The sequence below is a fragment of the Leuciscus leuciscus genome (assembly GCF_965113295.1).
Source record: "Leuciscus leuciscus genome assembly, chromosome: 15".
Taxonomy (NCBI): Eukaryota; Metazoa; Chordata; class Actinopteri; order Cypriniformes; family Leuciscidae; genus Leuciscus; species Leuciscus leuciscus.
In genome coordinates this window covers 23,169,160-23,182,774 of record NC_138739.1, presented here as the reverse complement: position 1 = coordinate 23,182,774, position 13,615 = coordinate 23,169,160, and the positions used below count along the sequence as shown (strand labels likewise).

At 38.6% G+C, this 13,615-nt stretch overlaps 1 protein-coding gene and 1 long non-coding RNA gene across 2 annotated transcripts in view; one reads left to right on the top strand and one right to left on the bottom strand.

Moving 5' to 3' along the window:
• Positions 1-13,615, top strand: part of insrb (insulin receptor b) — a 76,499-nt gene that overhangs the window by 44,605 nt on the left and 18,279 nt on the right. Inside the window, exon 3 of the mRNA XM_082137732.1 lies at positions 9,164-9,485. Within this exon, the coding sequence (XP_081993858.1) occupies positions 9,164-9,485 (322 nt within the window). The remainder of the gene's footprint in view (positions 1-9,163; positions 9,486-13,615) is intronic.
• LOC309475121 lies at positions 10,568-13,614 on the bottom strand. Its single transcript, XR_014197520.1, has 2 exons — positions 12,408-13,614; positions 10,568-11,738 (listed from the first exon to the last, which is right to left on the bottom strand). It is a non-coding gene; the product is annotated as an uncharacterized lncRNA (long non-coding RNA).

The window sequence follows — 13,615 nt, the reverse complement described above, 5'->3', positions numbered from 1 at the left end:
TGAACGGAGCGGCGTCTGGCTCGCTGTGCTGCGTCGTGAATATGAAGCAGCTCGGTATCTGCACTGCAGCCGTTTCTAGAGCAGGGTCAGCCCAACCCTTCCCATCAGCCCTGTCCGCACATGTACACACACAGCAGACCTTTCCCTAATCTCCGCTCCGCTGCTGCTCTCTGGAGTCTCCTTACTGCACTGCCTTAAATCCAATCAGATGGGATCTCACGCACTCGCACTCGCAATGGATTTATTCGGTCTCCATTTTCTGTTAACCTTCCCACATAGTCCGGCCAAAAAAACAAAAAAAAAAAGAGGCAAAGGCTCAAGGTTTGTTTTCCCTGCTGTCCTCATTTGGCACGGTGTCTTGGAACGCCGCAATTCCACCTGCAGAAAGGCCACCCTGAATCCCAGACGTTCCCTGAGTTCAGATTCTCTTCGTTTGTTCATTTGAGAAGATAATGGCGTATTCAGTTTGCTTTGAGGCTGAAAAATATGCCCTGTTCATGACTAGCCCTTTTAAACTGAGGTGATCTAGTTGCACGGATTAAGCTAATATATTTTTTTTCCACCAAAGGCCAATTCATACGGCATTATGGTAGGTTAAGAGGCTAAGCTATTTCAAGCTAGTATATTGGTTTCCTTAACATAGGGCGCTTACAGAAGGTTGGCAACCAAAGCCGTCTTTCTAAACCGATGGATGGATGCACTGTACGTTTCTTGAGTTTCACATTTCGCTTGCGTTTTCCGTCTGCTGTAACGTTCACGTCTCCTCAACAGTGCCGTTCCTGATGAGACTGTCTCTGTGCAGGTTGAATTGTAATCATTTCCCTTTCCCCCAGTTGATATTCATGGGCCGGTTCTATCTGTCATCCGAGTCTCAAGTCCGGCTTGCCCCATTCTGGACACAAAGGAGAAGTGGGAAAACAGTTTTCATCAATGGCGGCAGGAACAACCATTGGTCCTGATGGACAGTGGTTTTTGTCATCACCTTTGCATTTCTTGTGTACATTTTTATTTTAAAGGGATATTTCACCGCTGGAAAGATGAATGTGTATTTAAATTGGGTCATTTATGTAGTAGAAATGTGAAATTATTTTAGAAGTTGGTGCCTTCATGACTGAGAAAAGCCAGAAAATGTATTTTTGGCTCATGTGGATGAAAGACAACAACTCCCAGAATGCACTTGCCTCGCTGCCCTACCACTCCCAAGCCACGCCTACCGGTTACAGAGGGCAGTATCGGAAGAAATGATACAGCTAGGCTACTAGTCGACTCGAAACTGAAAAGACGACGTTTTATCGTGAGATCCCCCTATGGGCGGGTTGAAAACATGCGGAACGAGCTCCTACTATTGGCTGTAGTCTCTCGCCTCTGGACAAAAAAGCTTCCGATGATGCAAAATTACGATTTTTGCGTCATCTGAGTTTTTTTTTTCCAGACACACAATACAGAAATCTCTCGTCTCAGGGGGACATGAGGGAGGGAAGCACGGTCATTCGAAAATACTACCGGGTTTCTACTGATACAAAGCTTAATGCTAATCAGTGAAGTATCCCTTTAACTATACTTAAAATTATTACATTCAGGGCTTGACATTTGGCCAACCAAATTTACAAATATAATAGTATACATTTTTCAATTGTAGTATTTTTTAAAAAAGGCATCTGAAATAATAAACTAAGTGCAACGTAGTGTTGTCAAAAAATGTAGATTTTTCAATACATATCGATACTGAAATATCTGAAGCGCTTCCAACACTCATTTTCCGTGGAATAGATACACAATACCAGCTGCGCTTTCTCACTCTCGCTCATCTAGAGTTGACAAACAAACCTGCCTCCCTCACTCATGCGTTTCATTTGCTCCGGATGAATATTGTTTGTATTACAGGGCATGAATTGTGGCGTGGGATTGTGCGTATTGTGGCGTGGGATTGTGCGTATTTATTCCTGCAGATTTTGTTCTCACATCCAAAGTGTGCGCACATAAAGCCGCTTCTGAGTACTAAATTCAATTATTTTGCTCTGCTTATTGCGCTTAAACAGTCAAATACACACCATTTAATGTCAAAATGCCAGTCTTGGCAAGTATCCCCGTAAACACAGTTATGTTTAAAGTGAACATAAACAGTTGAGAAAGAAAACACATGTGTAACAGTATAATGGATCCGTGCGTCAGATCTTAAAGTGACAGCAGCCTAATATTCCTGCTGCCAAATTTTGAGATAATCTTAAAATGATCTATATGGCAGTTTTTCCCCATGGTATCAATGTCAAAATTGTGGCCAGTGAAAATTCTGAGTGGCGAGTAACTTTGGAAAACCGCTAGCCACAGTTCATGTCAAGCCCTGATTACTGTAAACTCATGAACAAATTGAAGGATTTGAACAGTAACTCCTGAGTTTGTAGCTTTGAATGATTAATGAATAGAACTGGTTCATACATTTCATGAACAAACTGGTCCTTTTTAGTTAAGTAAAAACATATAACGCAACCAGTGAAGGCTAATCCATGACCAAATGACGACTTTTTAGTCAATCAAAAACACACAACTCTTACTCTGACATCACTGGTTGTTCTGTATGTTTTGGATTCAATAAATAGAATCGGCTCGAGTCATTTGTTCGCGAATCAGACTGTGATTACATGCAACCTGTGAAACTCAATAGAAAGATGTTTAGTTGCCATTATTTTGTGATACACAGATCTTATCACGTTCAATTTAGACTGGATAAGATATCACTTCTTTACTCTCAATAATTTGGCTTAATAATCTTGTGTTGCTATGCATTTGCAAACTACCTGAGAAAAGAAACCGTTTCAGAAGAGCAGACAGGGACTGAGCGACAGACCGTGACTCACTGTAAGAACAGCTGCTGTGAGTAACCTTTTCCAGACACATGCCCTCACGGAAGAGCCATCTAGATAACCGGTGACTTTCGGTTCTTCTGCTGGAACCTTTAACTGAATCAGTGTTTCGGCCACTGAACATCCTGCATGGCCTTGATGGTCCGTTTGTCCCCTGCTTATGGTGCCTTAATCGAATTCTTGTCATTGACCTGAAGCTGGTGTCAAACGGCATTAGATTAACGATAGGAGAATGTTTTTTTTTTGATCGGCTTAATTCGATTTTATCACTTTGGTTGCGAAGAGACTCTAACCTTTGCCTGTTTTTTTGCGTTTTTTTTCACCTGTTCTCGAGTTCACCAGCTCGAGTTCAGGGACGGTCATGCATAAAGTTAGCATTTAAAATTCTACATTGACGAGTTCATTGTTCAGTGGTCTGGGCGTGAAGGATAGTTAGACATTTAGAATTGGTTAGCATTTAATTATGCAAAATATGGGGGGGGGGGAAACCCCAATTGCAATATGAGAAATGTCTCTCAAAACACTTCCTTGTGTGCACAGTGTGTGAGCTTCATGGCTAAAACACTTCTTAAGTTTGCCCAAAACCAAGGTTAAAGTGATGCACTTATAATGAGCTTATAATTTTATAAAAGCACTTACATTAATTCTACTGTGTATTTGTTGAACCAAAAAAATTAAAAAGTTTATATACTTGCTTATATAGGTTGTAGTCTTTGAAAAAAACGTGGATTTCTCAGCTTTTTGTTCACAATGTTGCTTTTTTTATTAAACTAGTATAAACGGGTTGTTTTGTTCAAAAGCAGAGGGTTTGTTCTTTCTTTTGATATTTAGCATGTTCAGATATTCATACAACAAAATATTCTGGGGGCCATTCATTTTGTGTGAAAATGATCAAAAACGCTGACGGTGGACTAATATTAAACATTACCGACCACATATATGAAAATCGCAGGTTCCAATTTTATATCACTACCAAAATTATTATGGATGTTCATATTTGGCACAGCAAAACAGCTGATGTGAGTTGGTGATAGAAAAAAAAATGCAATAAAATACATCTCTTACAGTCATTTTAGTGTTTTATGTGGTTCCATTTTATGGCAACAAAGTTGTAAAATTGGTTATAACTACACAGAAAAGATTAGTACATGTTTTTTTTTTTATATATTTAAATCATGTTAACCCATTGTTTGTCTTGTGCCCAATCAATGTGTATTTTAACATTTATGGATTGACCCCATTCAATTCCAATTTAAGTGCTTCATTATAAGAAAACGAGGGACGAGTGAAAATGACTTTTTCTGGTAACCAACAAACTCTTTGCTGAAAATCATTTTGTTTTCACCTTAAGTGCGTGGTTGAATTCTTTGGACCAATTTTTACATTTATGCATTTGGCAGACGCTTTTATCCAAAGCGACATACATTGCATTTCAAGGTACACATTTTTACATTCTTATCAGTTCTTGCTTTCCCTGGGAATCGAACCCATGGCTTTGGCGTTGCAAGCACCAATGCTCTACTGTTTGAGCTACAGGATTTTTAGACTGCGCAATGCAAATGTGCAAATTGCTCATTTCATATTGTATTTTATAATGCTTTGACGCAAAACCTGGTGCCCAACGCAGGGGGACCTTCAAAATTGTCACGAACCAATGAAGTCTAATCAATTAGGAATGACTAATAATCCATGTGAATCCCATTCCTTTAAATATCCAATTCTGTTCAGAAAATGGCAATAGGAGTGTTGTAGCATTTTGATTGACATGGACGCTCTGCCCTTGCTCGTGTGTTTGCCGTTCAGGTGTGTTGGAATGTGTGTTCATGACAGACACTCCCACAACTTGCCCAAGCAGGTCCACAACTCACTCCTGCACTGAAGTGCGCACACTTGCACCCTTAAAGTGCAGAAACAATGTCCTCCGATCGATCGGTTGGGTTTCAATGAGCTATTTCAATTGTTCTTTCATATATACGGATTCTTCAAAGACTTCAATTCAATTCATATTTATTTGTATAGCGCTTTTCACAATACGTATTGTTTCAAAGCAGCTTTACAGAAAATGAATGTCTACATTATCAGGTGACTAGCTGTCCAAGTTATGTATTTCAGAAATGTACATATACAAATCGCATAGTTAACTAACAATGTATTAATTTAAGGCAGAAACAATGAGCTCGTAATGAATACATGTTTGTTAACGAATGATTAGGATGTATAGAAAAATGTAGCATTGGTGCATGTTGATTCAGAGCTTGCTGAATCGAGACTTCCTTGCGTGTCTGCAAATGTGAAATTAGGCTTAATTGTTTTTGCTTGTGAACTCCTTGGAATTTATGACACTGATACCGAATCACCTTTGCACTTCCTGTTCACCTGCATTGCGTAATCTGGTGATATCAGCAGCCTCGGCGACTCTTCTGAAGCTTGTTTTTGTTTGTCGAGTTCTTGGACCGATGAACCTTGAATGACGGGTCACCCCGGACAGCGTGTTTGTCACATTTATGTGTGTTGTACCTTCAGCCGTGTTCCAGTGCTTGCTTTCTCTCCTTCCTTCCTCCTAACCATGTGACTCCGGCGCCTCGAGGCTTTCTTCCCTCCCGTATTTACGGGTTTGTTTTGTTTACATTTCTACACCTTCCCTCCCCCGACTTCCTCGGCTCTCGTAAGCCGCGCGCTCTGAACAAATCATCAGTAGCGTTTACAGTAAATCTTTTGAGGCCTGAGACATGCGAGAGCGGCCAAATATAGTAAAACGCCATCCAACTGCCCCAGCATGCATGTGTGAATGCATTAGCATGTTTTTATGGGGAATCCGCATGAGTTCTCGGTGAACACTGACCCGTGACCTCAGAGTGAAAATAGGGAAGCGTGTTTATGGTTCGTGTCGCTCACAGATGTCACTAGGGCTCAGCAATATAGCTAAAACAATTACGTCTCTATTTTTCAGCCTTTTGATGATATATTCAGTACTGATATGTAATTGCTCTGCCTTAAAAAGAGGGATTTTGACCAAGTAGTAGTTTCTCCCTTTTATTTAGTGAATAAACAACAGTAAAAACAATTTACTTGACTTAAGTATTTTGAATGTATTTGGCAACAAAGGAAGGTATTTAAGATGATAAAATCTCTTATTATTATTCATTTATAGTAAACAATGAATAATATATTGTGTGTAATTATGTATTTTTTACTAATATTAGTTATTGTTGGCCAAAAATACTATTGTTTGTATTATATCATATCATATCATATTGTATTATAATTTTAACAGTGCTACATTGACACCATCATATTTTGCCCAGCATAACGCCGTGTATGTATGTATGTGTGTGTGTGTGTGTGTGTGTGTGATTGTATATATGTGTGTGTGTGTGTATGTATGTATGTATGTATATGTATATATATATATATATATATATATATATATATATATATATATATATATATATACACATGCATAAATTAAATGCATAAACTAAACTAAATTAAATGCATAAACAAAACGTATAGTGTTGAGCATTTTTAATGGTATATGCTAGCAGAATATTTTTGATGGCCAATGACAGAGCTCGAGATCAGACATCAGATCCCACACAATGCTTATGAATGAAAGCAGGAGGGACTACAAAGGCCACAGAGAGAAGATTTGTGTGTTTCCAGAGGGATCAACCTTGGGGAGACTGCTGTGGAGGAGGGAGGGGGGTTTGTGCAGGGTTACGTGGTCCGCAATCGCTGGCGTATGTGAGGAATGCTGCGAAAGTGGAGGCTGCGCCCGTCTGCATGCTCGCTCCTGCCTGTCCTCGTGTATTCCCTCTGCATCCGTCTGCCGTCCTGTCTGCCGGCGCGTCGGGGGTTAACGCTGGGCGGATCTCTCTCTCTGCTGGAAGAGGCCATTGAATGGCTGCCTTCCACGGACAGCAAAAACATTGGTTAAGGGTGAGGGCGGATCTGAGGCTGCTGCGGAAACATGGACTGGAGCTGTGATTGGATCTGGAGTCGGATTAACGGTTTTGGAGTGCGTGAACGTGGTTGGTCCTTGCAACGGAAGCAGACAGTTGTCTTATGTTTTACTAGTAAAATTAGTCTTTGATTTTTACTAATAAATATTATTGGCCAAAAATAATACAAATATTATTTTTATGTTTTCATGATTTAAAAAATGGAGACCAACGTTATTCATCATTCTTTTTTAAATCTGATTCAAATTTGATATCACTAGCAAAATTATTATATTAATTCCCAATTAATTGTATAGATGATATATACAGTGGTCAACATTTGAAGTGATCAAAAAAGTTCATCAAAGTTATCCTAAGACAAGAAGGGGTATTGTTCAAAATTCATGTATAACTTTTAATGAAAGGTTTTGATCCACTTAAAATGTTGACTACTGTATTATAATATTTGTAATCATGTATAGTATTAAGTAATAAAATATATTATTATTATAAATGTTATGTATTTATAATAATTGTATTTATAGGCAGCTATATAATGATTACTAATACACAAAATATATATATATATATATATATATATATATATATATATATATATATAAAAATAAAAAATGCCTACTTTTTTGTATTTGTCATTCTTTTTTTAATCTGATTTGAAATTAATATCGCTAGCAAAATTAAAGAAATAATTTTATAATAATTTTTTACAAAATGAATCCGACACAGTATTAGTTGGTGCAATTATTCCTACACATCCCTAGTTTGCTGATATTAAGTTTCCTGACATATTTTTGAAGGCCAGGATTTTGGTTTGTGGTTATAATGGCAGACAGTGGTTTTATATGCTTGTTAAGGTGTATTTAACGCCCCAGATTGACATATTTAGCTAAATTTCAGGAATTCTGCCTTTTTGTTTCTTTCTTTTATTCTTCCTTTTTCTGCTTCTCATCCATTTTGAATGCAAAAAAATTGTGGGAACAAATATTACAAATGTATTACTTCTGGTCCGATTCAACAAACTAGAAATTGAAAGTCAAGTGCATTGCATTATGGGGAAACAGCAAAAGTGTGAGCCGTTTGTATCTTGCACATTTTTTCAAATGTATTATACCAGCATATTGTGTGTATACTGTTGTACTTCTGCTACTGTTGTTGCGTGCTATTCTTGACATGTTTCTGGAACACGCTGTGTCTTTGTTGTGGTCTAGCAGGCGGCTAGTGTGAGTGTGAGACGAGGAAGATGACTTACAGACTTCTGTATTCATTTATTTTCGCACCCTGCGATGCACAAGCTTCACTTCCAGATGGCCCTGCGGCCAAACACGACTCTGAATCACTTCCTTCCTGCTGAATAAAAGGCTCACAATGATGCAACTGACCTCAGATTCACTTTTCCTGGATTTTATCACATTTGTTTTCATTAACGTGATTTTGTGGTCAACGTATGTTGTTGATTTCAGCCCAAAAACCAAGAAATAATGTTTTCCTTAAGGCAAGACTGGTGAATAGGGTACAAATATTACTAATAGAGATTGCCATGCTTCTCCAGGTGATTGATATTTCAGAAAACTTGTGATACAAAATGTTCAAACAATGTTTAAATTTGCAAATGAGGCATTATATAACATTGAACATTGGGTAAAGCCAAAATTCTTGTCAAAGTCAAAGGTTTTTACTGAGGTCATCACTTGTGGTGGACCGACATGTCGCCATGGCCGAATTGTGCATTTTTTTTTTTTTTACAATTATTGCCATTGGCTGTTAAGTGTCAGAAGTGGGCTTTTATTTTGACAGTGACGGGACTTTTATTTTGGCAGCGCCTGAACCAGTCCCTTTAGGGCAAGTAATTTCACTCAGCGGCCATCTTTAGATGCCACACGAATAGAGACATGAGAGAATCGAACCGTTCGAAATCCCAGAAGACGCTGCGGGCGGTCGATGTGCCTGTAAGCTTCAATCTTCTCGTTCCCACTTAAGAGATTCCCGCGAATCCCGCGGCGACCTCACAAATACGTGACGGCTCGTAAAAGTAAACATTTGTCTGTTTCTTTTGCTTAATTTTAATGAAGCGATGAAGAGCTGAAAAATTAAGGCATATTAAAACATTGACAAAGCATAGGCAACATTAAACAAATGTATTGTAGCTTAAATCTACAGATGCAAAAAGATAAAGTGCAATAAAATAATAAGTGAATTTTGGATGTTTTCTTCCCACTAGTTTTAAACATGTTATGGAAAGCCCAATATCTCTGACCAGTGCATGAAAAGCAATGTATTTGCCTGTAGTAAAATGAATCTAATAAGTTATGTTTGTTCTTTTCTCCCTTTTCCCCATCACAGTTTGTCCTTCCGAATGTGCCCACGGTGCCTGCACCCCCCATAAGGAGTGCTGTCACGATCAGTGTCTGGGCGGCTGCTCTTTGCCAGGGAACGAAACCAAATGCGTAGCTTGTCGCAACTTCCTGTTCGGCGAAGCGTGCGTGGAGCGTTGCCCGCTGGGATACTACACCTTCAAGGGATGGCGCTGCGTGTCCTTAAAATTCTGCCAGGACCTCCACAACCAGTGCAAGGGCAAGAGCGGCGACTGCCACGAGTACGTCATCCACAACGGGGCCTGTATCCCAGAATGCCCGTCTGGATACACCACCATGAACTCCACCACGTACGTACTGGCTTTTTTTTTTTAACTACAGGAGCAAGACTGCCAACCGTTAAACAGCATTACACTTTACAATCAACTCAAATCAGATTTTGCTCCGATCTCGACGTGAGTTGATGAGGAACAGAGACTTTTCAGGAGCACAGAATGAGATTTAGGAACTCCGAGGTAGATTAATGTATCACAAGAGAAGACAGAGTTGAATTAAAAGGCCGAGACGGTCGCGAGGAGACGCTTTTGTCCACGGCAGGGAATATATCAGGGAATGTTAACAGCAAGAATCAGTCTAGCATTCAGAAACGAGTCTCAAAAGTTCACGGGTCACATTTCACCTTGAAATCACAAGGAAAGGTCAGAATTAATTTTCTGAATTTGAAAGAAAATAGACTTTTTAAGGAATGTCTTTATTTTCTTTAAAATTTATAATTATGTAAAATAAATAAAAAAATTATTGCCGCAGTTATATTGCATTGTCACATTTTCTTTCAAAATTTTTGCTAGCATAATGTATCATATGTAGTTTTTTTTGCAATTATTATTCTCAATGGTAATTCTTATTACTGTAATGCATACATTTCTTAATGTTAATGTTAATGCTAATGTTAATTTAATTTTATAAAAATAAAAATCAAATATGATTGAATTATAATGTTAGATCAGTATTAAAAAATTTTTATTAAAGGATTAATTTATTTAAAATATTTTAAATGTCACAATATAAAATAATCGGAAAGAAAATGACAAGTATTTTTTGCATTTACAATTATTTTCATGTGCATTAAGCACATTTTTACGCTATATTCTATATTAATGCACTTTTTGAATTGTTATTATTAATGGTGATTTGCATTACTGTGTAATTAATTTATTAAAATCAGTTAAATGAAAAATTAAATCATTGAATTATTAAAATAGTAAATTATAAAAAAAAATATTTTAAATTAACGACAATGAGGAAAATGAATTGTCGCTTAATTGTCATGAAAATCTTAAATAATTTAAAAGAAAATGAAGCAAAAATAAAACTTTTTTTGTGTGTGCTGAACAAAAAGTGTGTTCAGTGCTTTTTTTGTGTGTGCCCCCCCTTTATATAAATAAATGATTAAATCATGTGCTTCAGGCATGAAGCTGCAGTTTCTGGTTAAGGCTGTGATTTGTTTATGGTCGTTTAGCAAATTAACGAACCGGTTGTCACGCTCAACTTGACCGGAAGAAGATATAACTGTTCTGGAAGTATCATAACATTGTTTAGTCTTTTCGTCAGTCACGGTAAATTGAAAGCGAGCAGATTATAATGGCCGGTGTCGAGTGTTAAGAGCGTGATAAAATGCCACCCTGATTATTCCAACAGAGTCATTTGCAATCCGGCGGGATTTGTCAAGCCAAGGGGAAGTATAATGAGCCAAACCAAAACAACATTGCGTGTCGGAAAGCGACATTAGCGGCCTTTTTTTGAGCCTGAGTCTGTTTGGCTGGCCCGGGGAATGTCCGGAAGCTTCCGCACACGCTGGCTTGCACGTCCAGCTTCATGTGTGGGAATTATTAACGCACACATAAACAGAGAATTAACACTGCGAACGGGACTGAAGCGCAGCCTCGCGGGAACAATGGCAGCCTTTGTTTGTGTTCACTGGGGTCTCGGGGCCTTTAAAAAGGTGGCCTTTGGATTCCTTTGTCTCCACGTCGGAGCGCTGCTGTTGTGGAAGCTTGATGAGATCTCGGTTTTCCAGGAATTTTGTTTTGAAGTGACGTCGCTTGTTTTTCTCGTCCGGCCACCTTTCGCCTTTGTGGGAGGCAGTCATGCGGCAGCAAGTCCTGTTTCATAACAGCGAGCCCCATCCTTCCCTGTTATTTTCCAAATGAGAAGAGGGAGCAGCGGGAACCAAAATTCACTGGCAAGTGGATGTAATATAAAGGGGTTCAAATGCACAAACTCTGGGTTCACTGCGAATCTGTGTGGTGTGGAACTCCAAAACTGGGGAATTAAAGAGTGGGATTATGTGCTTAAAAAACCTGAGAGAGAAGAACACTCGTTTGCGAATGAACTGATGTGCTCAGTTAGATTAGCTCAGTTAGCTCTGAAGATTATTTCATCGTTGCGAACAAAACATAAAACGGCAGTTTCCTACCCAGTGTTCAATGGTGTCGCAATACCGCACATTATCATTAAGTGCGATCCCGAGCGAATAACTCTCATGAGCCGAAATTCTTTGAATCCAAATAGTGCGACTAGTGTAATCTGATTCCTGAATGACTCTTATGAGCCGATTCTTTTTAGCGAATCAAAAACATACAATGCGACTAGTGTAATCTGATTCCTCAAAATGACTCTTATGAGCAGATTCTTTGAGTCCAAACATACAGCCCTGTTTACATCTGGTATTAAGATGCATTTTGGTCGATCGGATCACAAGTGGACGAGGGAGACACATTCCCGTTTACATCTGGTGTTTTAATCCGTGTCTTCTGTCCTATTTCTTCGAGGGGAGGGTCTTTGGGTGGAATGTATGGGTGTTTTTTCAGATCTTTCAATCTAATGGACAAATTTACATATGAATGCGCCAGGAGACGACGGAAAAATACGGAGAGCAGCAGCTTTCGTTTCTGCTCTGACAGCCACGGGAGTGTGTTAGAAATCAGGAATGGTGAGAGAACATTGTTGGCTGGAGACCCAAATTTGGTTTGAAGATGAAAAATGTTCCAAGCACAAAGTTTAAATCCTGGAATGCTAGTGCGTTTCCCATAATGTTTACTCATTAGGTCAGCAGGCGGAGAGAAGGTGGTCAAATCGAACGCATTCGACCACATGAAGATCCGGTCGGATGCGTTTTCAACTACCTCTGGAAGTGGACAAACTCAAAACGTTTTACACCCCGTTTATACCTGTATTCAGCATCGTCCACTTGTGATCCAATCGACCAAAACACATCTCAATACCTTTTTCTTTTTAGTGAATCAATAACATACAATGTGACTAGAATAATCTGATTCCCAAACGTATGACTTTAACTTCAATTCTTTTTTTAGTGATTCAAAAACGTACAGCACATGATCCGGTATAATATGATTCTCAAAGGAATGACTCGTACTAGCGAATCAAACAGCTTACAGCTTATGAATCAAATGACGATGTTTAGTTAAAGATAAATATTAGTTTTTTCTGTAGTGTTATATAAATGCAATTTTAAGTTAAAAAAAACTTTATTTTTGTTTGTTCAGTGTAAGATATTTTTAAGGCCAATTATTTGATTGCATTTATGCACCTAAAAATATGTATATGTAAACATGCATATGAAAATTTGATATTTAAAAATGATATAATGATATATATCTCTTCTTTGATTCCACCAAAAAACAGAACAAGAATGGCAGACTTTGATGTTTGTGTATGCGAAATATATACATACATATTCTATTATATACATACATATATACACACACACAGATAGGCCTATGTATTATTACGTGTGTTTTTGTATATAAGTCTGGCATTCTTGTCCTGTTGTTTTTTGGGTGGAATCAGAGAAGAAAGTCGAATATGAAAGCTTTAAATAAATTTGGAAAAACAGCAGTGAATTCCTCTCCCACCCATTGCTGCATTTTTATCAAGATTTGAGTGAGATTGCATAACGTTACTCTCTTGTTTTGTCAAAAAGTGATCAAATTAAGCAACAGAATTACACAGATCCGCTGCGTCGCAGGGATTCATTACGCGGTTATTTCTTTCCACTGTATCTTTCAGTGCAATTGCAGATTCTTGCGTCAAAAGGCCTCGTCTTCAGAGTCTCTTTACGTGGCACAGACAAGAGCGGGTGTTTGCCGTGATGCGGAGCTTGCATACTTCAAGGCCAACACAACTATCTGTGGCATTTTGTTTTGTCTCAGTGGGATTGTGTTTTCATGTTTGCCCTCAGTGGCCCTTTCCATTCAGACGCAGTGCTGCATTGCAGCTTGAGTGGAGCCCACGACACCGTTACACCGTATTTGGGATCGTTCCAAACACAACAACAGCGCAGGTGACATGAGGGAACAATATGTTTGGGCAATCGTGAAAAGTAGTGCCAGCTGGTGACATCATCGCGAATGCAAGCCAGACGTGTCTTTGCTCTTAATTAAAAACATGGCTGTCATGC